At 37.2% G+C, this 27,870-nt stretch overlaps 1 protein-coding gene across 1 annotated transcript; it reads right to left on the bottom strand.

Moving 5' to 3' along the window:
- Positions 1-12: 12 nt before the first annotated feature.
- Positions 13-27,377, bottom strand: LOC139982648 (tectonic-1-like). Its single transcript, XM_071995657.1, has 13 exons — positions 27,092-27,377; positions 23,203-23,323; positions 22,717-22,823; positions 21,495-21,637; positions 19,656-19,758; positions 18,818-18,936; positions 10,791-11,153; positions 9,515-9,640; positions 7,162-7,265; positions 6,353-6,493; positions 5,155-5,329; positions 4,562-4,708; positions 13-2,970 (listed from the first exon to the last, which is right to left on the bottom strand). Exons 1-13 carry the CDS (start codon positions 27,348-27,350, stop codon positions 2,710-2,712), a joined length of 2,169 nt encoding a protein of 722 aa, XP_071851758.1. The 5' UTR covers positions 27,351-27,377; the 3' UTR covers positions 13-2,709.
- Positions 27,378-27,870: the final 493 nt, after the last annotated feature.

Here is a 27,870-nt window from a genome sequence, read left to right as displayed (position 1 = left end):
TGAAGAAAACATATCAAAGGTGACATGCATTGTACTGTATATAGTGTGGTTGATGAAGGGGAGGGGGGTTGGGGGGTGGGGTTGGGAATTATTGCAGATCACATCTATCAAGCATATCATATGTCAATGTAGCACAGTATGGATGGCTAACATATCAAACATGGTTATGTAACATATATGCTCTACCATATGTAGTCTACCATGTTTCAAGGATGATGTCTATGTTACTTGCAGATTAATACCATCATGTACCAATGGCTATATCTGCTATGTTTTGTCCAAATCTGCAGTAGGTCATTGTGTAAAGGTCAGAGATGTTGGCTATATATGTGTTATACAAATTTACAGTTGGCCATTGTGTACCAGAGATGTTGGTTATGATACATACAGAACAAGGGTTTTATGTATACAAGGTGGTTGCTAAGGTAAATGCAGATCAAATAGTTTATGTATACAAGGTGGTTGCTATGTTACACAGATCAAGGCTTTCTTGTATCAAAAACAGTTGCTATGATTAAAAACTGACAAACCATGGCTGTCAATGATTGTGGCTATGCTGCACACAGATCGAGGTGTTCTAGTATTGCTATTGGTAGCTATTATTAAAAACTGGCTCACCATATATGGATAGCTATAGCTATCAATGGTTGTGGCTATGCTGCACACAGATCGAGGTGTTCTAGTATTGCTATTGGTGGCTATGATTAAAAACTGACACACCATGGCTGTCATATATGAAAGAAGATAGAGCCCTTTGTTCAGTTAAGATTATGACTAGGTGGGTAGCCATGCGACACTCAGATCATAACTGTCAAGTATCAAATTTATTGGCTAGGTTACATAAAAAACCAGTGCCACTATGTATCCATGGTAACTACTGTATCATGACTGTCATACAGTATATCTTACAAATTGAGGATATTAACAAAGAATTTGGCTATGTTTACATAGCCTACATGAATGCTATTTATAAAGTATGTCTGATATGTTGGCTATGCAGATGATATTACAAAGATGAGGATATTACACTAAAACAAACTAAATATTGCAAAGAGAAGTGCAAGTCCCCATTATTAGTCACTCAATGATGTTTGTATCATTCATTCAACAAAGATGATGGAAGTTAAGTTTCCAGTGGGAAATTTTGCACTTTATCTAAAAATAAAACACCTACTGTTCTTCTTAGAATGTTAGCATTAAAATACAGTTTGCCAACAACTTCTTTATTAAATAAGTACATGTTAAAATCTAAATTCTCATGCTATAAAGTGAAACATTACACCAGATGTGCATAGGAAACACCTGTCAAGCCATTTTTATCTGGATGAGAGAACACCTGTAATTGCTGACATTTTATGTATCATTACTTGTTCTGTTGGCACAGAATGTGATAATTAGATATAATTCAGCTTGCAAGACTGTTGAATAAATCAACTAAATAAATTAAAAACTCCCAACAATACATCTTTAAGAAAAGGAGTTCACAGAAGGGCTGAATACAGTAGCTTTAAAAGAAAAGTAAAACATAGTGATAAAAACCAAAAACGAAACCCAACAATGACCTGTAAACTCTAATAATACACACGCACAAGTAACATTTCTCTAGAATGGTCACTTTAGAGAACTAAATGTATTTAAAACTCCAAAACATTGTTGGAAATTCCTCCCAAAGGACTTTACAATCTAGGTCTGTCAGCTAAAATACAGTCATTTCAAATAATGAAATTTGTAAATTATTTTTTCATAAAGAAAATTATACACCAGTTGATACCTACATTAGGCTTAATGTAATAATTATAATAATAATAACAATACAAGGAATGATGCTCATATATCAACATTTAACACAGGCCATAGCTAAACCTGACAGAAACAAATCAATCCAAAACATTTGAAAACCTCCACCACATCAAGGTCAAAACAATTGCGCAGGTTCCCAATTACAATGTAGTTACGTTATAACTCTTCCTCATTAATTAACCATACCTTCCCATTAAGAAACCAGTGAGGTATAATATGTAGTACACAGCCTGAGCCATGCTAGGAACCTGTAAATGAGTCATCATCGTCATTCACCCGTTAAAGTAAACCCGTCTTATATAATCTACCTAAATCACTTATGAAGGAAGTTCCAATTAAAGGCCATGTTATTCTGGGAGCTTGTGCTTGTTGGAAACCCTAATCAACAACAGAGCTCCAGTGATGTGTGTTTTGACAACCATACCTAGATACAGTGTCTCTATGGGATGAAGCTAGTTCAGTCACAGCGTTTACATGCAGCAGGATTTATTGAGAAGCTGTTTAGCTGCCCCAACCAATATCTCCTTTATGAATGAGTTTTTTAATATTGTTCAATACAAGTATTGACAATATTACTTAGTCAATTTATGACCTCATGAAAGATACCTCCATGACCATTAGGTTGCATGTCCTCAATGGAAAGTATGACATTTAATCACATACCCATATTTATCATACCTAATATCTTATTTGTTGTAAGACACGACAAGAAGAACAGCTCACTGATTTGTTTTTTGATAATAATAAAGTGTTACTTTCTACATTGCACACCAGCTTGATTTCTCCATTAACAGGTGGTTGTTAGTTTATGCTGTACTCACTTGACCAGATTCTATCACTTGGATCCAAGATTCATCATCTCTTCACAGTTGCAGAAGTAATCTCTTCATTTCAGTGACCGTTATAATTCTACGTCACAGAGTTCACCACACAACTTATAACACTCAACAGAAACAATAACGAGATCAAGTTTGGAACTGTTCTGGCCGTTGACGAGAAGGTTCCAGTGAACGGGTACAAGAAATCGTTGGGTAGCTTTGATTCCCAGGTTGGCCTCTCTGCTATGACTGCTTCTGGTTGGCGGGATGCATCAATAAAAGTCACCGAGCTAGTGATCTCAAACTTCTGAATCAAGCTTCCTGAATCTTCTTGACAGTATGACCCTAGACACTGAGAAAGCAGGAAAGAGGTACTTATAAATAAAAGCACACTCTAGCTGTACACATTGAGATATGTCAATGTCTGTCTAGCCTAACACAATAACATCTAGTATGCACCCAGTCCTATACTATACAAATGTGTGAGCAGTTTGCAAGGCAAAATCAGCCCCCCCCCAAAAAAAAAAAAAAAATTAGGTCAGCTTGTTTTCTCTACATATATACTTTTTAAACATGAGTATGAGAGAAAACAGACAAGCTGCTGCAACTGTCATTCCATAAATAATTATGAGGTAATAATGACGAAATAACTTCTACTGCTAACTACCAACAAATAAAAATAAAATAAAACTGTTAGCAAACTGCTTATCCACTAGAGAGCCTGTGTAGGAGAATGAGTAAAAGTAAGTTGGCCTGACCTTTCGATCCTAGCAGGATCTTCTTCAGATGCTAAATGACAAGTAACAGTAACAGAAGGGACAAAACATGTACAGTACACATGAACACATGAACACAGACAGGTTAATGAGCATGGTGAACACAAAGAGATAGATGTAAGGGGATTAGTAGACAAATTAATATTGAATGAAATTGTTATGTAATTACTCAATATCTCCACAGTACAATGATAAGTCATATTTGATTCTTTTTGCCACAGGACACCATGAATGTCACTTTAACTGATGTCCATCGTATGTTTAAAGAGCCATTCCTCAAAATATAAATGTTGTATAGAAAACAACCCTGACTGATATCAGTGTCTTTTAAAGGGTGTGAAGACTCGCGCAAAAAGAAACTTCTAATGCCGGTAATCTGACATAAGTTTTGAATGGTGTAATAGAAGTGTTAGACACCACCATCAATCCCAGAAAATACACACACAGCTTGCTACCGTCGGTGTACAGTCAGTACATATAGCTGTGGTCAATACCCACAGCACAGTGAACAAACGATACAGCGATGGACATCTCGGGTCCAGCTAAAGATAACAAGGTATCACATTTCATTACTGTCTGCATTTTGTAGCGACAAGAAAAAAAAATTCACTTGCAAGCAATGGAAAGTTAACTTTTTCAGAGCGCAGCACGTGGTTAGGGCGAGTCTTCAATACCTTTAACGGTTTACAACAGATCAATATTAGTTTGAGCCTATAGTCATCCTATATACAAAGAAATAAACTAATATCTGAGAGCATTTACAGTTGTGGTACTGCAGAGAAGAAACAGTTGTTATAAACGTTAAAACATTTGTTGTAAGAGTGCTTGGCATACAATTACGAATACGTCATACTTCGTAACAATTAAGAGTGCACTGGTTTTATTTCAATGTTACGTTATTAAGAGGATGTGTTCATAAGCTATTGCTCAACTAGAAACAATAAACATGAACATACATTGTATGAAAAGTAACAGTCCTTTTAACACAAACGGCAATAAAATACTTGACTCTGATTGGGTAACATTGATCATGTGATAGTGCAGCACTGCAATGACATGGTATGAATGACATGAGACAAACTATGATACAAATAACAAGAACTATAAATTTTGTTTTAAAGATATATGTTTTCTATTCTTATTATTATTAAAAAGTTCTTTCCTCACCTGATATTTCAATATTTTGCCATCTGCATAGTTATATTTGACTCCAAGTATCTTAGGCTGTGGATTCTGCAGCGATCCTACATTAGCATAGATAACTTCAATGTGTAAGCCAGTCACCATATTACTGCATGTACCCTTAGACGGACTCTGAAAAGTAACAAAACATTCCTTAAATTACCAAAGTAAGTCTTTATTTTACAAATCTTTCAATCATCTAACACAGTTTAGACTGGATGCCTCACCGTAAGGCTACATTATATCAAATAATTACCCAAAGAAACACAGTTTTAGCTCATTTAAGATTTCTTTTCACTTTCAATTTGGAAGACCATTTCAGCTGGAAAATCATGCATTTCTCCTGGATGGTAAACTCCACCTTACATTGGCCGGCCAGAAATCAAACCCACAACCTCCAAGATACCAGGTTTCATTACTTCTATTACCAATGGTTTTATCCACTCCACCATAGCAGAGGTATCAATTAAACACCATAGCAGTGGTATAAACATCTAAACCACATACCCTATCAGGATGGACATATCATCACATACTCGCGATGTCTCTGGCTAAATTAAAGATTGATAATGTCCTACCGAAGGTACACCTCCTGTGTTCTCTTGTAGAATAGGTACCCAGTCACCAACGACATCCACAGAGGAGTCACCAAACATGGCCACATAGTAGGCATCAGGGAGGGAACCCTTGAGAGCATTCAGTATCTGCTCCTGGATTAACTCACACACCTCTGAGACAGAGTCCAAAGATATTCTGTACAATCATATAAGAAGAAGACTATTGTATGATTTGTAGCATCTAACGTTGTGTATCTCTTTTGAAGAAGAAGAGCCCAGTGGGCACTATATGGTTCCTTGCTTAGTGGAATATGAATGTGTTGTATGTCATCACCCAATATCATAATATTTATGCCTTCATGTATCAGGTATTAACCAACAACTGTATTCCAAGTCTGATTTAAGGTTGTATAGATATTGCAATTTTAAACTTTTGGCTCCTCCCCAAATAATTAGGCCCGATAAAAGTTTTAGCCTCAATGCTCCCAAAAATATTTGGCCCAAGGGCTGAAAAAATTTTTGCCATAAAAAATTGAACCCCCCAAAAATGGGCCTAAATGGTCCCAAACCATCCCAAACATATTAGGCCCAACAAATTAGAGCCTAAAGAATGTATCCCAAACTGCATATAAGGTGAAATAACCTAAGTTTTATTTTGGATTTGGGCTCAGATGGTCCCAAACAAATTAGGCCTACATGTACCAGCTATTAACCAAAAACTGTATGCCATGTTTGGCTACAATCCGACTTAAGGATGCATTGCGATATAAATATTTTTACGTTCGATCCCATGTCATTAATATTCATAAGGTCAGTGCCACAAACAATAGGGCACACCTTCTCATTATAAAACATCTGCATATGACAAATATCCATCACTCCATTGTTGAGTTATCACGGACCCAAGCAAGTGTCACATACACACACACACACACCCACACATGTCAACCTGACTGCATCATAGGTTCCTTTGCTACCAGCAAAGAACAAAGAAAGGAAATTTCTAAATAGAGAATTAATAAACAAATAATCTCATCAAAAGAATTTGCATGCTCATAGAAGGGAAAAAGGGATACCACCCCCTAAAACAAAAACATTGCACAAACACAGCACAGCTTAATGTGGGTTCAAAGAATAGTGATTGATAGGCACATGGCTATGATGTATATCCAAGAAGGAGCAGTATGTCAATGAATGAATGACAAGATTTTCTTGCTACCTGATAAAACATCCAGTCCTGATATCTTCCCCAAATGTAATCGGAATCCTTGAATCGGCATCAGTTAGACACGTTCCATCTACAGTACTCTTCACCACCGTCAACCAATTACTGCGATCATCTCGGAGAGCAATAGCCAACCTGGTGGAACAGCTCTTAAGGAAAATGAAAACATCACAAAAACGCCAAAACGGTGCCATTTTTAACTTTCTGACATTCTTTGAAATCCTATTAAATATTGTACAGAGTGTCAGATCAGTTAGCCAACAGAGTATGGAATGCTTTTCACTGTAGGGATAACTTTGACCTGGGCAATGCTTCCATCTTAGAGTTGTTTTCACATGAAGAATGCTTTGATCTAACAGATGCTCTCTCTTGCTGGGTGTAACACCATCTTATAGTTCTATCATGTAGCAGAGTTTTACTGGTATCAAACAATACATAAACAATGATCTTAATTTCAGTTGAATTGTATGTTAACACTACATAAAGATCACAAAGACGGACAGGCAGAGACGGGGATGAGCCTGGGGTTAAAACAAAAAATCACGGAACTTGCAAAAATTGCAATATAGGCTCCAGTTTGAGTATGCAACAGTGTGTTAGGATAATAGTTTTTGTCTCCGAGGTAGAAAAGAAATCACGAATATTCTGCAAATTCGCGGAAAAAGCTCATGCCTGTAGAGAAGAAGCTTTAATTCAAAGTTACACAGCAGAGGTAGATTGGTGTTGTCTTGTGATAGGTTCAGCAGACCTTTATAGCCTGACAGAGATACATACATCATCTGATGAATGTTAAAAAAGGATACTTGGTGCCTTCTTCCAATTCAATCCTGGTGCCAGCCATCAACGGTGCCCCGATAACATAACCAGGGCTACCACTCCTTTGAAAGGTTTCCTCAGCCTGGTCAGTCTACATGATAAACAACAAAAATATGAAAAAAAATCATAATAATAAAGGAAACTGAAGTTATTCCTTCATAACAATCTGTGAGTGTTTGAAAGATACATAAAAAGAAAGAAAGAAGAAGCGGAACAGATTAGACAATAAAAGCTTGCTTAGAAAGATAAGTTTTTAAGTTTACATTTAAAATGGCCAAACAAGGTGAACATTTAGAGATTAGTAGGAAGAAAATTCCACAAACAAGGAACAGCAACAGCAAAGCCCGCTCACCAAACGTGGTCCGATTAACAAGGGACTACAAGAACGTTACCAGAATTGGAACAAAGTTTGTGGTTTACGTCTTCCCTTGTAACAAGCAAGGAAGTAATCCGGAGCTACGTCATGGAGTGCCTTACTAACTAGGAGAATAACTTTTAAACATATTCTTTACACAACAGATACCCAGTGAAGATTCATTAAGCCTGCAGAAATATGACAATATTTAGAATTAAGAATAACTAGTTTAGCTGCACCATTTTGAACCCTTTGTAATCTAGTCATAAGACACTTTGGAAGCCTGGGCAACAAAGCATTACACTAATAAAGGTTACAAGTTACAAAAGCCTGTACAACAGTCTTACAGGCATCCACAGAGAGGATCTTCTTAAAGCCTGTACAGTACAAGAATCTGACAGGCATCCACAGAGAGGATCTTCTTAAAGCCTGTACAGTACAAGAATCTTACAGGCATCCACAGAGAGCATCTTCCTAACTTGTCTTATTTTGGAAAGCTGGCCAAAAGACTTACTGCATATTTTACTAATGTTGAAATCTAACTAAGTTTTCATCAAACCATACATACAGTACTCCAAGATTGCAAACTTCTGTGACAGCTTAAATAGAAGCATCACCAACTACCATAGAATCAATACACATATTGAAGAGCATTTTCTTAGATCCAATTAGTAAACACTCAGTCCTTGGGTCATTTATCTTAAGTTTCCTCCTAACTATCCAACTTCGAGCATCAGAAATGCAACTTTGCAGAAGCACTAGTGAACTCTAATTAAGAAATATAATTGTCAGGTTTGAAAGAATTAATACAATTGTGTGTCATCAGGATAGGTGTGTGCCTGGTTAAGATGAGAAGACAGAACATCAAATACCTTGCTGGCATAAAGAACAAATAATACTGGACCTAGACAACACACCTGTGGAACTCCACATTGTAGACCAAAATAGCATGTTAAACAAGCCTTTGACCGAAATACGTTGTGTACGATTAGATAGATTTGAACAGAACCAAGATGCAACCTGCCCAATAACACCAAACTAACTTGCAGAACAAGTATCAAGCCCAGACTTCTTTGACTGAGAGTGGATAAATGGCACACTTCCAGGGCAAAGGGAACTCACAGGTCAAAAGAGAAAGATAAACAATCTTAGTAATAACAGGGACCACAAGATCTATAAACAACCCTTTAGAAATGAATTGGGAATGGGGTCAAAGAGGAAAAGAGGCAGTTGAGCTAGACATAATGATGCCCCTGACATCATCCTCAGACAAAGGCACAAAAATTGAATAAGTTGGATTACTGCTAGGAATGGCATCCAACATGAGAATACATTTCAGCCCTACTATGCATTATGTCAATTTCATTACGTATCATGTCAACCATATTGATAAAGAATTCACCAAAATCACAGGCAAGTTGATAAGCATCAGTAAAATCAGGTAAACTAGTTACTTGACTCTTTCCAATGATAAGTTCATTAAGTACTTTAAAGAGTTTTCTCGTCTCTAGTCAAATAATAGGGTTATACAGGAAAAAACGTTTAAAGTCCTCGTTTGACTTTAAAAATGACTATTACTTGATATGGCAGAGTTTCTCAGTAACAAAAGGCTGACCACACTGTGGCAGCTAAGTGAATGAATTAATAAGTATTACTACTCTAAATGATCTTAATTTAAATAGTATGGAGCTTGTGCATGGCTGGTAGAATCACTGAATGGCCGTCCGATCACAGAAGAACATTACCATTGAAGCAATGTTACATTATCATTTAGTTTGATGAAGTCAACAACTGTCTACAAAATTCAGCCGTTTTACACATAGTTATTTGTAGCCACAAATTAGAGAACCTTTTAGCCTAAAATATTAATAAACAGGATAGAACCTGATTCCTATGATTAATGAGCTCTACCATAGCCAGTTAATAAAGTTAATTATGTGGTAGTTGCTTCACTTATGTGACACAGTGGAGCAAAGACACATTACCTTTTCAAAAGATGCCTGAAAGGTCTGCAGTAAAGGGAGATGATTTGCTTCTATGCTACCAAGAATAACTTGAACTGAGGCAGCCATAATGCCATCTGTTGCATTGTGGGTAAGTACATATGCCACCTGAAAAAAACAATATGTGGAACAAATGATGAAAGTCACTTGGAGAGAAATGTCAGTGAATGAAATCATGAGGTTGGTACATAATTACAGCATCAGATAACATCACTTAGAAGACATGTTGGCTTACCTCAAGAACAACATTCTCACATGTCTGAGATGAGTAAATACCGCAACAGATAACAATCAGTCACTTAGAAGACATGTTGGCTTACCTCAAGAACAACATTCTCAAATGTTTGAGATGAATAATTACAGCAGCAGATAACAATCAGTCACTTAGAAGACATGTTGGCTTACCTCAAGAACAACATTCTCAAATGTTTGAGATGAATAATTACAGCAGCAGATAACAATCAGTCACTTAGAAGACATGTTGGCTTACCTCAAGAACAACATTCTCACATGTTTGAGATGAGTAATTACAGCAGCAGATAACAATCAGTCACTTAGAAGACATGTTGGCTTACCTCAAGAACAACATTCTCACATGTTTGAGATGAGTAATTACAGCTGCAGATAACAATCAGTCACTTAGAAGAAGACATGTTGGCTTACCTCAAGAACAACATTCTCACATGTTTGAGATGAGTAATAACAGCAGCAGATAACAATCAGTCACTTAGAAGACATGTTGACTTACCTCAAGAACAACATTCTCACATGTTTGAGATGAGTTATTACAGCAGCAGATAACAATCAGTCACTTAGAAGACATGTTGGCTTATCTCAAGATCAACATTCTCACATGTTTGAGATGAGTCATAACAGCAGCAGATAACAATCAGTCACTTAGAAGACATGTTGACTTACCTCAAGAACAACATTCTCAAATGTCTGAGATGAGTAATTACAGCAGCAGATAACAATCAGTCACTTAGAAGACATGTTGGCTCACCTCAAGAACAACATTCTCACATGTTTGAGATGAGTAATTACAGCAGCAGAAAACAATCAGTCACTTAGAAGACATGTTAACTTACCTCAAGAACAACATTCTCACATGTTTGAGATGAGTAATTACAGCAGCAGATAACAATCAGTCACTTAGAAGACATGTTGGCTTACCTCAAGAACAACATTCTCACATGTTTGAGATGAGTAATTACACCAGCATATAACAATCAGTCACTTAGAAGACATGTTGACTTACCTCAAGAACAACATTCTCACATGTTTGAGTTGAGACGTTGTAAGATGGAAATGGAATCGACCCAACAGTGAAGTCACAGTTGATGTCGACACCAAGGCTGCCACGACAAAGCGGTTGTAAGACATCAACAGTAACCAGTTCAGGGTGTTCATAGTAAAGAGAATCTTCACTAGGAATGAAGCTGGTGGGAATGACGGTGCTAATGCCTACTACAGTGGTGGTGTTGCTGGTGGTGTTACTTGTGGTGTTTGACGGTGTTGCTTCAGGTGTTGGGGTCGGTGTTGCTGTACTTGCAGGGACTGCAGTTGTTACATTCACAAGTCTTGGTTCAGGAGGTGGATTCTCTTGAAGAAATTTTGGTGTCTACGAAAGATGACAAGAGAGTTATGTTTTTACTTGCTAACAAATACATAGATCACCTGGTAACAGCTAAGACACAGCTTCCTACCTGATGGTATATGATTATAATATTCTGGACAAAAGCAGTTACCTAAGGTACATCACCCACAATTACAGTCAGGTCTGATAAGTAGCAATATGTAATTTAACAGTGTAGTAGTATGTTTTATTACAGTGGTTTTTTATTACTCCTGAATGAGAACTTGTGTAGCAAGTGAATGTGGTATGTGCAGCAGGTTGTAAGACATATATATTAAATTAATAAAGATCAACACACCAGAAAAACTCCACTTCACGACCGGTTTTGTCCATTTGGGACTCATCAGGTCAAGGTAGGAATCCTACCCCAGACCTTTGTGACACAGACCGAAGTCCGTACCACTCGACCACAGTGATTCTACTGGTGTGTGAATGGCTTTGTATAACTGTCAATGAGGGCGTATTACCCAAGTGTTATAATTGTACACATACATTTCTTATTTACGGCTTGGCTTGCCTATAAAAAAGTGGTAATGCTGTGTAAATTGTCAGATTCAAAGCACCAGGGGTGCACACAAGTAGAATCATTGTGGTCGAGTGTTACAAACTTTGGTCTGTGACCGGGGTTCGATCCCCACCTTCGCCTGAGTCCCAAAGAGACGAAACCAGTCGTCAAGTGGAATTTGTCTGGTGTGTTGATCTTTATTTTATTAATATATTTATATTATATAATGATACATATTATCTTTGTTAAACAGTACCACTTCAAAAGTCTGCATGTTGAATATTAACGATTAATTTAGCAAGTTATTAATTCACACTCTAATAGGACCAGCACCGAATAGGTAGAATGCTGTGATAAGACAATGTAGTTCTCCAATCTTCAAATGCTTATCAATCATGAGTCGCTCACTCCTGTTAGATATACCTACATATGACACAGATATGATGTATTTTTATTTGTGTCTGTGAGAATGGTAACAACAGCTACCTAGTGTTGAGGTACTACTGATAGTGTTCACAATCGACAATGTAGTTCTCCAATCCTCATATGCTTATCAATAATGAGTAGCTCACTCCTGTTAGATATACGTACATATGACAGAGATATGATGTATTCAGTTGTGTCTGTGAGAATGGTAACAACAGCTACCTAGTGTTGAGGTACAGTACTACTGATAGTGTTCACAATCGACAATGTAGTTCTCCAATCCTCAAATGCTTATCAACAATGAGTAGCTCACTCCTGTTAGATATACCTACATATGACAGAGATATGATGTATTCAGTTGTGTCTGTGAGAATGGTAACAACAGCTACCTAGTGTTGAGGTACTACTGATAGTGTTCACAATCGACAATGTAGTTCTCCAATCCTCAAATGCTTATCAACAATGAGTAGCTCACTCCTGTTAGATATACCTACATATGACAGAGATATGATAATTGTGTCTGTGAGAATGGTAACAACAGCTACCTAGTGTTGAGGTACTACTGATAGTGTTCACAATCGACAATGTAGTTCTCCAATCTTCATATGCTTATCAATAATGAGTCGCTCACTCCTGTTAGATATACCTACATATGACAGAGATATGATAATTGTGTCTGTGAGAATGGTAACAACAGCTACCTAGTGTTGAGGTACTACTGATAGTGTTCACAATCGACAATGTAGTTCTCCAATCCTCATATGCTTATCAACACTGAGTAGCTCACTCCTGTTAGATATACCTACATATGACAGAGATGTATGATGTATTAAGTTGTGTCTGTGAGAATGGTAACAACAGCTACCTAGTGTTGAGGTACTACTGATAGTGTTCACAATCGACAATGTAGTTCACCAATCCTCATATGCTTATCAATGAATAGTCACTCACTTCTGTTAGATATACCTACATATGACAGAGATATGAAAATTGTGGCTGTGAGAATGGTAACAACAGCTACCTAGTGTTGAGGTACTACTGATAGTGTACACAATCGACAATGTAGTAATCTTCATATGCTTATCAATAATGAGTCGCTCACTCCTGTTAGATATACATATGACAGAGATATGATAATTGTGTCTGTGAGAATGGTAACAACAGCTACCTAGTGTTGAGGTACTACTGATAGTGTTCACAATCGACAATGTAGTTCTCCAATCTTCATATGCTTATCAATAATGAGTCGCTCACTCCTGTTAGATATACCTACATATGACAGAGATATGATAATTGTGTCTGTGAGAATGGTAACAACAGCTACCTAGTGTTGAGGTACTACTGATAGTGTTCACAATCGACAATGTAGTTCTCCAATCTTCATATGCTTATCAATAATGAGTCGCTCACTCCTGTTAGATATACCTACATATGACAGAGATATGATAATTGTGTCTGTGAGAATGGTAACAACAGCTACCTAGTGTTGAGGTACTACTGATAGTGTTCACAATCGACAATGTAGTTCTCCAATCTTCATATGCTTATCAATAATGAGTCGCTCACTCCTGTTAGATATACCTACATATGACACAGATATGATAATTGTGTCTGTGAGAATGGTAACAACAGCTACCTAGTGTTGAGGTACTACTGATAGTGTTCACAATCGACCATGTAGTTCTCCAATCCTCATATGCTTATCAATAATGAGTAGCTCACTCCTGTTAGATATACCTACGTATGTCAGAGATATGATGTATTTAGTTGTGTCTGTGAGAATGGTAACAACAGCTACCTAGTGTTGAGGTACTACTGATAGTGTTCACAATCGACCATGTAGTTCTCCAATCCTCATATGCTTATCAACACTGAGTCGCTCACTCCTGTTAGATATACCTACATATGACACAGATATGATGTATTTTTATTTGTGTCTGTGAGAATGGTAACAACAGCTACCTAGTGTTGAGGTACTACTGATAGTGTTCACAATCGACAATGTAGTTCTCCAATCCTCATATGCTTATCAATAATGAGTAGCTCACTCCTGTTAGATATACGTACATATGACAGAGATATGATGTATTCAGTTGTGTCTGTGAGAATGGTAACAACAGCTACCTAGTGTTGAGGTACTACTGATAGTGTTCACAATCGACAATGTAGTTCTCCAATCCTCAAATGCTTATCAACAATGAGTAGCTCATTCCTGTTAGATATACCTACATATGACAGAGATATGATGTATTCAGTTGTGTCTGTGAGAATGGTAACAACAGCTACCTAGTGTTGAGGTACTACTGATAGTGTTCACAATCGACAATGTAGTTCTCCAATCCTCAAATGCTTATCAACAATGAGTAGCTCACTCCTGTTAGATATACCTACATATGACAGAGATATGATAATTGTGTCTGTGAGAATGGTAACAACAGCTACCTAGTGTTGAGGTACTACTGATAGTGTTCACAATCGACAATGTAGTTCTCCAATCTTCATATGCTTATCAATAATGAGTCGCTCACTCCTGTTAGATATACCTACATATGACAGAGATATGATAATTGTGTCTGTGAGAATGGTAACAACAGCTACCTAGTGTTGAGGTACTACTGATAGTGTTCACAATCGACAATGTAGTTCTCCAATCCTCATATGCTTATCAACACTGAGTAGCTCACTCCTGTTAGATATACCTACATATGACAGAGATGTATGATGTATTATGTTGTGTCTGTGAGAATGGTAACAACAGCTACCTAGTGTTGAGGTACTACTGATAGTGTTCACAATCGACCATGTAGTTCACCAATCCTCATATGCTTATCAATGAATAGTCACTCACTTCTGTTAGATATACCTACATATGACAGAGATATGATAATTGTGGCTGTGAGAATGGTAACAACAGCTACCTAGTGTTGAGGTACTACTGATAGTGTACACAATCGACAATGTAGTAATCTTCATATGCTTATCAATAATGAGTCGCTCACTCCTGTTAGATATACCTACATATGACAGAGATATGATAATTGTGTCTGTGAGAATGGTAACAACAGCTACCTAGTGTTGAGGTACTACTGATAGTGTTCACAATCGACAATGTAGTTCTCCAATCTTCATATGCTTATCAATAATGAGTCGCTCACTCCTGTTAGATATACCTACATATGACAGAGATATGATAATTGTGTCTGTGAGAATGGTAACAACAGCTACCTAGTGTTGAGGTACTACTGATAGTGTTCACAATCGACAATGTAGTTCTCCAATCTTCATATGCTTATCAATAATGAGTCGCTCACTCCTGTTAGATATACCTACATATGACAGAGATATGATAATTGTGTCTGTGAGAATGGTAACAACAGCTACCTAGTGTTGAGGTACTACTGATAGTGTTCACAATCGACCATGTAGTTCTCCAATCCTCATATGCTTATCAATAATGAGTAGCTCACTCCTGTTAGATATACCTACATATGACAGAGATATGATAATTGTGTCTGTGAGAATGGTAACAACAGCTACCTAGTGTTGAGGTACTACTGATAGTGTTCACAATCGACAATGTAGTTCTCCAATCTTCATATGCTTATCAATAATGAGTCGCTCACTCCTGTTAGATATACCTACATATGACAGAGATATGATAATTGTGTCTGTGAGAATGGTAACAACAGCTACCTAGTGTTGAGGTACTACTGATAGTGTTCACAATCGACCATGTAGTTCTCCAATCCTCATATGCTTATCAATAATGAGTAGCTCACTCCTGTTAGATATACCTACGTATGTCAGAGATATGATGTATTTAGTTGTGTCTGTGAGAATGGTAACAACAGCTACCTAGTGTTGAGGTACTACTGATAGTGTTCACAATCGACCATGTAGTTCTCCAATCCTCATATGCTTATCAACACTGAGTCGCTCACTCCTGTTAGATATACCTACATATGACACAGATATGATGTATTTTTATTTGTGTCTGTGAGAATGGTAACAACAGCTACCTAGTGTTGAGGTACTACTGATAGTGTTCACAATCGACAATGTAGTTCTCCAATCCTCATATGCTTATCAATAATGAGTAGCTCACTCCTGTTAGATATACGTACATATGACAGAGATATGATGTATTCAGTTGTGTCTGTGAGAATGGTAACAACAGCTACCTAGTGTTGAGGTACTACTGATAGTGTTCACAATCGACAATGTAGTTCTCCAATCCTCAAATGCTTATCAACAATGAGTAGCTCACTCCTGTTAGATATACCTACATATGACAGAGATATGATGTATTCAGTTGTGTCTGTGAGAATGGTAACAACAGCTACCTAGTGTTGAGGTACTACTGATAGTGTTCACAATCGACAATGTAGTTCTCCAATCCTCAAATGCTTATCAACAATGAGTAGCTCACTCCTGTTAGATATACCTACATATGACAGAGATATGATAATTGTGTCTGTGAGAATGGTAACAACAGCTACCTAGTGTTGAGGTACTACTGATAGTGTTCACAATCGACAATGTAGTTCTCCAATCTTCATATGCTTATCAATAATGAGTCGCTCACTCCTGTTAGATATACCTACATATGACAGAGATATGATAATTGTGTCTGTGAGAATGGTAACAACAGCTACCTAGTGTTGAGGTACTACTGATAGTGTTCACAATCGACAATGTAGTTCTCCAATCCTCATATGCTTATCAACACTGAGTAGCTCACTCCTGTTAGATATACCTACATATGACAGAGATGTATGATGTATTAAGTTGTGTCTGTGAGAATGGTAACAACAGCTACCTAGTGTTGAGGTACTACTGATAGTGTTCACAATCGACCATGTAGTTCACCAATCCTCATATGCTTATCAATGAATAGTCACTCACTTCTGTTAGATATACCTACATATGACAGAGATATGATAATTGTGGCTGTGAGAATGGTAACAACAGCTACCTAGTGTTGAGGTACTACTGATAGTGTACACAATCGACAATGTAGTAATCTTCATATGCTTATCAATAATGAGTCGCTCACTCCTGTTAGATATACCTACATATGACAGAGATATGATAATTGTGTCTGTGAGAATGGTAACAACAGCTACCTAGTGTTGAGGTACTACTGATAGTGTTCACAATCGACAATGTAGTTCTCCAATCTTCATATGCTTATCAATAATGAGTCGCTCACTCCTGTTAGATATACCTACATATGACAGAGATATGATAATTGTGTCTGTGAGAATGGTAACAACAGCTACCTAGTGTTGAGGTACTACTGATAGTGTTCACAATCGACAATGTAGTTCTCCAATCTTCATATGCTTATCAATAATGAGTCGCTCACTCCTGTTAGATATACCTACATATGACAGAGATATGATAATTGTGTCTGTGAGAATGGTAACAACAGCTACCTAGTGTTGAGGTACTACTGATAGTGTTCACAATCGACAATGTAGTTCTCCAATCTTCATATGCTTATCAATAATGAGTCGCTCACTCCTGTTAGATATACCTACATATGACACAGATATGATAATTGTGTCTGTGAGAATGGTAACAACAGCTACCTAGTGTTGAGGTACTACTGATAGTGTTCACAATCGACCATGTAGTTCTCCAATCCTCATATGCTTATCAATAATGAGTAGCTCACTCCTGTTAGATATACCTACGTATGTCAGAGATATGATGTATTTAGTTGTGTCTGTGAGAATGGTAACAACAGCTACCTAGTGTTGAGGTACTACTGATAGTGTTCACAATCGACCATGTAGTTCTCCAATCCTCATATGCTTATCAACACTGAGTCGCTCACTCCTGTTAGATATACCTACATATGACACAGATATGATGTATTTTTATTTGTGTCTGTGAGAATGGTAACAACAGCTACCTAGTGTTGAGGTACTACTGATAGTGTTCACAATCGACAATGTAGTTCTCCAATCCTCATATGCTTATCAATAATGAGTAGCTCACTCCTGTTAGATATACGTACATATGACAGAGATATGATGTATTCAGTTGTGTCTGTGAGAATGGTAACAACAGCTACCTAGTATTGAGGTACTACTGATAGTGTTCACAATCGACAATGTAGTTCTCCAATCCTCAAATGCTTATCAACAATGAGTAGCTCATTCCTGTTAGATATACCTACATATGACAGAGATATGATGTATTCAGTTGTGTCTGTGAGAATGGTAACAACAGCTACCTAGTGTTGAGGTACTACTGATAGTGTTCACAATCGACAATGTAGTTCTCCAATCCTCAAATGCTTATCAACAATGAGTAGCTCACTCCTGTTAGATATACCTACATATGACAGAGATATGATGTATTTAGTTGTGTCTGTGAGAATGGTAACAACAGCTACCTAGTGTTGAGGTACTACTGATAGTGTTCACAATCGACAACGTAGATCTCCAACCCTCAAATGCTTATCAACAATGAGTCGCTCACTCCTGTTAGATATACTTACATATGACAGAGATGTATGATGTATTTAGTTGTGTCTGTGAGAATGGTAAAAACAGCTACCTAGTGTTGAGGTACTACTGATAGTGTACTCAATCTCAATGCCATGGATTCATAGACATCAAGCTATACAGTTAGACAATGTACTACACTACTATGGCTATTGATTGCTTCTGTTCCTATGATGTTGTGACTGATGCTGGTTACTTACCGATATCACTTTGAATCCTTCAGTGTAGGTTCTCGCTGACAGAGACGGGAGGCTCTCACACTCCGCAGGGAGATCACTGATACTTCTAACACAAGATGAGGTCTGATCATGCAAATAGGCTGATAAAAATCAGAAATAAAAAAAAGTACCAAAAATAAATAAATAAATGCACTTTGATACAAAGCAAGCTCATTAGCATATTTGTCAAACTTTCTTTTTTTCCCTAAAATACTGGAGGAAGAGTCAAACACAATTCAAATGACCGTATAGAATATCTTAGTTCATCGACAAGAGATATACAGTAGTTATGATGTCATGAGCCAAAATCGTGTTGGGATTTAGTACATTATAACTATGAATGTCTTTGAAAAAACAAATTCTTATTAAAGGGTCTTAGGACTCACGCAAAAAGAAACATCTAATGCCGGTAATCTGACCTAGTTTCGAATGTGGTGTAACAGAAGTGTTAGACACCACCATCAATCCCAGAAAATACACACACACAGCTTGCTACCAACGGTAATTAGACGCTAGTGTACAGTCAGTACATACAGCTGCGGTCAATACCCACAGCACAGTATACAAACCATGCAGCGATGGGCATCTCAGTTCCAGCTAAAGATAACAAGGTATCATGTTTCATTACTGTACTGTCTGCCTTTTGTAGCGACATGAACAAAACATCACTTGCAAGCAACGGAAAGTTTACTTTTTCAGATGGATGCACACAGTTTGGGGCGAGTCTTCAATGCCTTTAAGATGACAGTTTTGTTCATGATGCCTGGGATCTAAAGTAACAAATGCTAATGGTGTCTTTCAGAGTTCAGTTCTAGTTTACCTGCTGGGTTGGTATCTGTGCATTCTTTACTGAGGAGAGCTGTAGGCAAGCCAAGTAATCCCAGAGATAGGGTCTCATACACTGTATAGATCGGATCTCCAGACTACAATAACAAAATTTAAAAAAATATAAAAATAAATAAAGATATCATTATATATGTCAAAGTCAAAACTAAATTATTGAATTACTAGAATATACTGCTAATGTTATACAGAAACAGTAGACTGCACATTCTTCTTTCTTATCAGGTTATAATTAACATCAAAATGCACAAATTGGTGCATTTTATGAGTATTGTAAATGTTGGCAGTGTAGTTACTGTACTATATTGCTATTCAATCAACTCATAGGCAATGCACACTTGACAAACACTGACTCGGCAACCAATAACTATTATGTATTGACTGACTCTATCATAGGTAATGGATACCTGAGAATGACTCGGCAACCGATCACTATTATGTATCATTAACATTTATGATCTAGGGTAATGCACACCTAAGAACAACTGGGCAACCAATCACTATTATGTATTGATTGACTCTATCATAGATAATGGATACCTGAGAATGACTCCGCAACCAATCACAATTATGTACAATTAATTCTATGATACTGTAGGTAATGCATACATGAGGGTGTCTTGGCAACCAAGCACTAAGTATGATTGATTCTATCATAGTTAATGCATACAGGTCTGAAAATGACTCGGCAACCAATTACTATTATGTACAATTAATTCTATCATAGGCAATGCATACCTGAGAATGACTCGGCCACCAATCACTATTATGTACCATTAATTCTATCATAGGTAATGCATACCTGAGAATGACTCGGCAACCAATCACTATGTACCATTAATTCTATCATAGGTAATGGATACCTGAGAATGACTCGGCAACCAATCACTATTATGTACCATTAATTCTATCATAGGCAATGCATACCTGAGAATGACTCGGCAACCAATCACTATGTACCATTAATTCTATCATAGGTAATGCATACCTGAGAATGACTCGGCAACCAATCACTATTATGTACAATTAATTCTATGATATTGTAGGTAATGCCTACATGAGAGTGTCTCGACAACCAATCACTATGTACCATTAATTCTATCATAGATAATTCATACCTGAGAATGACTTGGCAAGCAATCACACCTCTTTACTACTGCTTATAACCTGCTTCATATGTACAGTATTTCTCTATGCATATCAAGGGAATTCCATTGGCAATGCACGTTATACTATTGTTACATACAGTACTGCCAAATATGAACTCACTGCCATGTAGTTAACTGACAAATTCATTGACAATCATTGACAATTGAGAAATTATACCGCAAAGATAAAGCAACATCACTCTAAATTATAATACTTGATCCCCTCAAGGAGAGCTAAATCATTCAATTTGGGAACATTTTTGATAATCTGTACTTAAACGTCATGCTTGAAAACCTTTTCACTGACAGTATGAATATCTTGTTTCTCCTGGATAGAGGTTATAGGAACTGTTCATACTGTCAGTAGGAGTGCTTTGAAGCATAGTTTCCGAAGACAGTATACAGAGGTATAAGCATCAGAATCAGATAAAGATTAGGAACTGTTCATACTGTCAGTAGGAGTGCTTTGAAGCATAGTTTGTGAGGACAGTATACAGAGGTATTTAAGCATTAACATAAAAACAGGTTAGGAACTGTTCATACTGTCAGTAGGAGTGCTTCAAAACATGATATGAGCGGACAGTGTAGAGCAGTATTAGCATATTACAAACACAACTGTCCATACTGGCTGGCTGAACTGGTTATCTTCATGAATATTGATGACTTACTTTATAATAGTCTGCATATTCATAAGAGCTATTGGTTTCAGATGGCACTTCATAGGAGAATGATCCATACTTAGAACTCAGGACATCAAAGTCATCCAGAGATGATACAGAGTCAGGAATGACGTAATAATTCCTCTCAACATCTGAAAAGGATATCAAGTAACATGTACTCTATATGTAGTAGTACACTTAAAGGATAACAAGGAAACATGTGCTCTATATAATACTATCACACTAAAAGGATAACAAGTAGCATATATACTCTATAAAGTACTGTCACACTAAAAGGATAACAAGTAACATGTACACTATATGACAACAACAATTAACAGTGGAATTTCACAGACAGTGGAGACTAATACATATGAATACAAAGCAGTAAAACAGAAGTGATTAAACCATAAGAGCTTTGACACACATAAATCAATTGTGAGGCTTCACTCCATATATAGAGGAAAGACTAGCTAGCAGATCTTCTAACACAGGATTATGTTTATTCAATCTAGAATCAGACCTAGCGATATAAACACCATTAATTACAGAGCTGTACAAGTCAGTACAGATCCATGCAACACTTTTAGAGTTTAACACACACCCCTGTTGTACTACTGTAACACTATGATCTCCATGCAATAATTAACTTTACTTTATTTTTTACTCTATTTACATCTTCTACACAAGGTAAAAGCCAGGTTAAAATCCTGTGGACATTTAGACCCAAGCAAATGTACTGTACGGTATGGGCCTCTACTCATAATATATTCAAAGTGTAATCTCTACTTCTTTTGGGAGACACCTTCTGTAACATGGACAGCCATTCTGTGTTACAAACTAAAACCAACCGTTGAGTGACACACAGAAATGGCATTGTGCATTGTTGAACATGCTTTCAATAAAGCAAACTTGAGATGATTCATTCTTTAACTATGAAGACCTTCAACAAGATCAGACCTGTAAATAATTGTAAGGAACAACTTATTCAAACTAAACAGCCATCAGATACCATTTTGTATTCAGGTTACAGCGGCGTCAGGCTTCCACTCAAGTGAATGCGACTCTCGATAATGTCCTCAACCAGGGAAGGATAAATAATTAATCTATTCGGCTACAACTGAAATTTGGTATGGGATCTCTGGGCCTCAATAACTACTCCTGGGACAAAAATGAAAATATGACATGATACTTTATTAAAGATACGTCGTGAAGTTGTAAGATATCTTACAGTTATCTCGTCTGACACAGAAGAGGGACGGATCGGCCACTTGCACATAGTCAGGTGAGTTGTTCCTAAAAACAACCGAATTCTGCAGACATAGCAAGTCATCAACTCTGAAATGCCAAAAAGAAAAGAAAAATGAAGACATTTTGAATACATCAAAATATAGTTCATGGATTCTTCATCTTGAGGTGAAGAACAAACATAGCACTATTTGTACCTGTACAATTCACATAGTTCAAGCAAATTTGGTGTTTAAAGCAAGGCATTAGTCTTGTCTTAAATCTTATCTTACATGATTTTATAAATAGTTTAAGTTAATTTTTTTTTTAAATAATGACAAACTATTCATGCCATCAATAAGGTTTACATACTTCTATTTTTTTTTAGGTTTACATATTTTGATTTTATTTTATTGTCCTACAGCTTAAACTTCAAGTGAAGCCTCAAAGATGGTTAGGCCAACATTTTGATACAAGATAGTATACATACATAAATTTCTGATCAAGACATTCACTAAAGGTTGCCCTATCTTCATCTGTACAATCTTCATCACAGCAGCAGTTGACATCACATCCATTGGCGGTAAGATCGCAGATACACGGTCCTAAATCTGGAATGGAAAAAAGCAAAAACAAACAGAAAAACATTTACATTATTATTGAAAGTTACCAGAACAGTCATAAGGAAAAAGGTACATGACTATGTTTCAATAGCTACCAAAAATTAAAATTAAAGAAGAGATTGCAAACTTTATTGTATATTGTATCAGTTGTTGCATGCACTGTGGACGTCAGGAAACTTCTAATGACCTGTGGCAAGCAAAGTGGTTCAGTATTATAGTATTTATATTTGTGACAAAATCTGAAGTGACCATAGCCCTGGGGACTAAATGCCGGAGATGGGGAGGGGGGGTGACAATGTTAGACCATCCGGCAGGTTGGCCAATCAGTTTGTTCACAGGAATACTAGGAATGTGGAAGCATTTAAGGTGAAGCTCCAGGTCTTGGCTAGAACTGCACAATTTAAGCCACAATGCTAACAAGAGGGCAATCCATAGAGTTACAGATCTCATCTCCTCCATATCGTGTGGCTTAATGACTTTTTCCAGCATTAGTTCCAGCATGTTGACAAGCAGAAAATGGTTAAAAATAAATTTTTAGTTTTTTTTACCTCTAACCTTCTAAAGACCTATGAAGTCATCAATCATGCAGACATAAGTGTTCATGGTCAGGCACCTAGCTACCTAGTTTGAACTTGATCAGAGTTACAGTCTAGGAGGAGTTAGCGACTCTTTATTGTTCACTCACACACACACAAACGCACACATGCATGAGCACCCAAGCACACTCATGCACACACTTCCTCACATTTCTGATGTGGGTTGAAGTACAATACTACTTCTTAAATACATTACATGTCATGTGGGGAGATGAGATAATAATGCATTTGCTTAAAAATGTACTGGCAAAGATTAAATTATAACACATATCAGTTACTGTCCAGACTTATGAAAGCAGCCCAATTAATATTTGTCGATATTAAGTGCTACCAGGTCTCCACAATAACGGTCGCCAACTCTCCATTAGCGAGTTAAAGTTAAGCTTTGGTCAATAGAAAATGAACTACAATCGACATTTGGGCAAGAAGGCTCTTGGACCAGTCAAACCACAATATCAGCAAGACTATCGTTACAAAAATCTCACATTATGATATATACAGGTAAGCAGTACGTTGTAAACTGATTTCTGTCGATGACCAATCTCAATGGGAATTAACTGTGTAAAATCCTTTACTACCTGCTACTAGTCATAATAAGCAAATATACAAACTTTAATTTTTGAGTTTTGACTTTTTGAGTTTTGAGACAAGATTGTCATTGCTGACATGATTTTTTGGCTAAGAGGTTTCAAATTTTCACTCTACACAAGAAGCAATCCCTGCAGGGTAGGAATTAAGATTTGGCTTTGGGGGGCTATTTTGGAAAATGAAAAGTTAAAAACGCTCCTCTTAATGTATTTACGAGGCCTTTTTTAAGGTTTAGGGGGGCTCTTTTCTTAATATGCTGTTTACGGAAATGGTTATAAGCATTCAACAGGATAACGTAAGCACAATTACTCTCTTCCTAGTGCTGTGACCGTATAGCAAATTCATTAAAAGTTTAATCACCAAAATTTGCGATCGTTTTGCTAATAACATCAAGCCACCGAATATATGACAAAAAACCTATAACACATCAACTGAAATAGAAAACACAGGTTTACTGCCACTACAGGTGCCCTTTCCTTAAACCATGTATTTTTTCGTGTGTGGATAAAATCACTAACCACCAAATACGAAACCATTATAACGCTGAAAAGTAATCAAAGTTAAAACCTTCAATCCATCGCCACAGCATTGGTGTACGTAAAATACAACATTCCCTCTTTAAGAGATACCACATACTGTACCTTCCAAACAACTGCCGATTTCCAGCAAATTGAAAGTTGTAAACAAAGCTACGCAGTTTTTTCTTTGCAAACTGATGGTTAGGCTACATTTCCCATTGACTTAGTGGGGTTGTTAGGCTAACATGTGGTCGACGATTGCAGTGTTTCATGGATTTTTTAGTTCAAACTAACTACGTCACAATTTCAGCGAATAAAGAGATGCTTATGCTCTATTTTCTTGTTGACAGCGTGTGGTGTTCAGGTACCATGCGACGACGATAGCAGCAAGGAAAGTATGTAAACAAAGCTATTCAAAGTATTGTTTTTGGTTTTTTTTTTGCAAACCGATGGTTAGGCTACATTTCCCATTGACTTAGTGTGGTTTTTAGGCTAACATGTGGTCAAAGATTGCAGCTTTTCATGGATATTTTTACTTTTATTTGCGACACAACTTGAGCAAATTAACAGATGGCTACAGTAGGTTAGATTTCCATGTTGACTTAGTGTGAAGTTAGGCTACCATGTGGTTGGAGATTTGTGGGAATTTTAGGTTATTGTCGCTGGTTCTTAAATTGCTTAGTGGAGGCAGTGATTTGCCAGTTACTGCACGGAAAGTTCCAGTTGATTGTGTGCGACCCTCCCCCACTGCTTCAAATTGTATGCGAGATTGTGAAAACTGTTTGCGCGATTCGTGCTGCATCTGCAAACCCTAGCTAAAGCAAAAGCATGTCACAATTAATTTTACCCAGACACCTGATATTACAAGGGTGATTTTCTTACAGTATAAACTCTCTTTTCTTTTTTGCCCTCGCAATTTTTTTTAGCACTTGCGAGGGTGAATAGCCCGTAGCCCCTGTTTATTTCTGGTCCTGACTCCCTGTCCGGCTGCCGCCATGTGCCATTTAATATCGCTGACATAAAATATACTTTTGATCTCAAAAAGAGCACAGCGGCCATCTGAGAAAAAGGGCAGGTATTTTTGGTCGCAAAAACATAAAAAAAAACAAGAAAAAAAAAATAAATGTACATAGTTGCTAATTGAGTAGTGGCTCAAAGTTGCATTGAGGTGCTGTATACTGTAGATTGACTCACACCTACCTGTATAGCTACTGTAGTTTATGCCTCATAGTAGTACTACAGGAGACCTAATGTTACAGAAGCCAAGCCACCTTTGTATTTTTGCCAATGTTTTCTTAAATTGCTGGATACTAAATAGGCCTAGCTGTTCATTAATGAAATTGTGACATTTTTTTGATCACTTTCCTTAGGTGGAAGAAGTTTAAGTTTCATACTGCACAAAATATAGTTTACCAATGTGTATTACGTAGCGCCGTGTATCTGCGTCAGCTTAGTTTATAGAAAGTATTGATGTGGTAGTTTTGTACTACAACTATGGAGACCTAAACATAGCGAAATAGTGGCGAGTGAATTGTGTGTTTCAGCAAGAATGTTTAGTGAAACTTGCCAAATGGCGAGTACTTTGAATAATATTGGTCGAAGCTAGAGTGCTCAATGAGACTTATGTTTGGTACACAGAAATCATGCAGATTTTTTTACTGCCGATTATTAATCCACTAATCACATGCTTATCTTCTTAATGCATAATGGCAGGGAAAATAATGAGAACTGGCTGTTTTTACTGGCAAATGATCAGCCTATAATTATCCTGAATTTTTGTAGTCTGGTCTCCATAGTTTATTGAAATTCTTTCTTTTCTTTTTCCACACTAGATGAGGCCTGGAATGTTCCGCATATGGTCTACATTGTGTTATTTATATCACCGTAGGCGTATGTATTTCTCTAGATTACTTGCTAGGCTGTTTGATGAAACTGTTCATGACATCGCAGAACTGGTCCCGAGAAATACCCAACACCCAATGCATACAACCTAATACGTCTACATCACAGTATTTGGTCCACATACCTTTCAGTACGTTGCCAGTGTACGTTACCTGTATTTAATTCCAGTTGAGTACTTTCTGTTGTGGTTGATTGTGTTGTTATTCGCAATGTAGTTTGTGGTGGATCTGTTGGGGCGACTGTTGATGTCTTTACTCTGGTTGTGGCATCTGAAGGAGGTATTGAAAACGTTTCTGTCGGAGTTTTGGTAGTCTGTGAAAGGGTACATGTAGTACAAACCAAAAGAATCAAACACAAAACCCAGAACTTTGAACTTGAATTTTCGAGCGCGTCTCGTAGTAACAACACCATCTTGAGAATGTTATAATGAAGTTAGCTTTGCACAAGAATACACAGTACGTTGTATAATTCAACTCGCAATATTAACAGGGTTCTCAGTGTCACCCGTCAATTTTGTTTGTCCATTTCATACATTATCTAAAGTCTGTTTCGGTTGTGGCTGGAACAAGCGAAATATGTGTGGATTTGAAGCACACTACATGATGGGACGAAATGGAAAACATGTGGGATAAGTAGAAGTACACTTCGCACAATTTCAGGACTCTATTCATTTGTACATAGGCCTAGACTTCCCATATTTATGCGACGCCCGACTTACTATGCATGCTGATCGAACTGGCAATAAGAAATGGTTAACTAGAGGATTTCACATTGATCCTTGGACGGCACATGAGTAACTCGTATGGCCTTTGCGTTGACGACCCTGACAGTGTTTATGTGTCCTATTTAAGGAAATTAACACCAGCTTGCCACGTTTGCCAATACGGCTTGATGAAAACTTATAACTGAAGTTCTCGAAGTGAAATAAATT

Source organism: Apostichopus japonicus, chromosome 16 (assembly GCF_037975245.1).
Source record: "Apostichopus japonicus isolate 1M-3 chromosome 16, ASM3797524v1, whole genome shotgun sequence".
Classification (NCBI taxonomy): Eukaryota; Metazoa; Echinodermata; class Holothuroidea; order Aspidochirotida; family Stichopodidae; genus Apostichopus; species Apostichopus japonicus.
The sequence above is the reverse complement of the archived record's forward strand: the minus strand, read 5'-3'. Positions and strand labels throughout refer to the sequence as shown.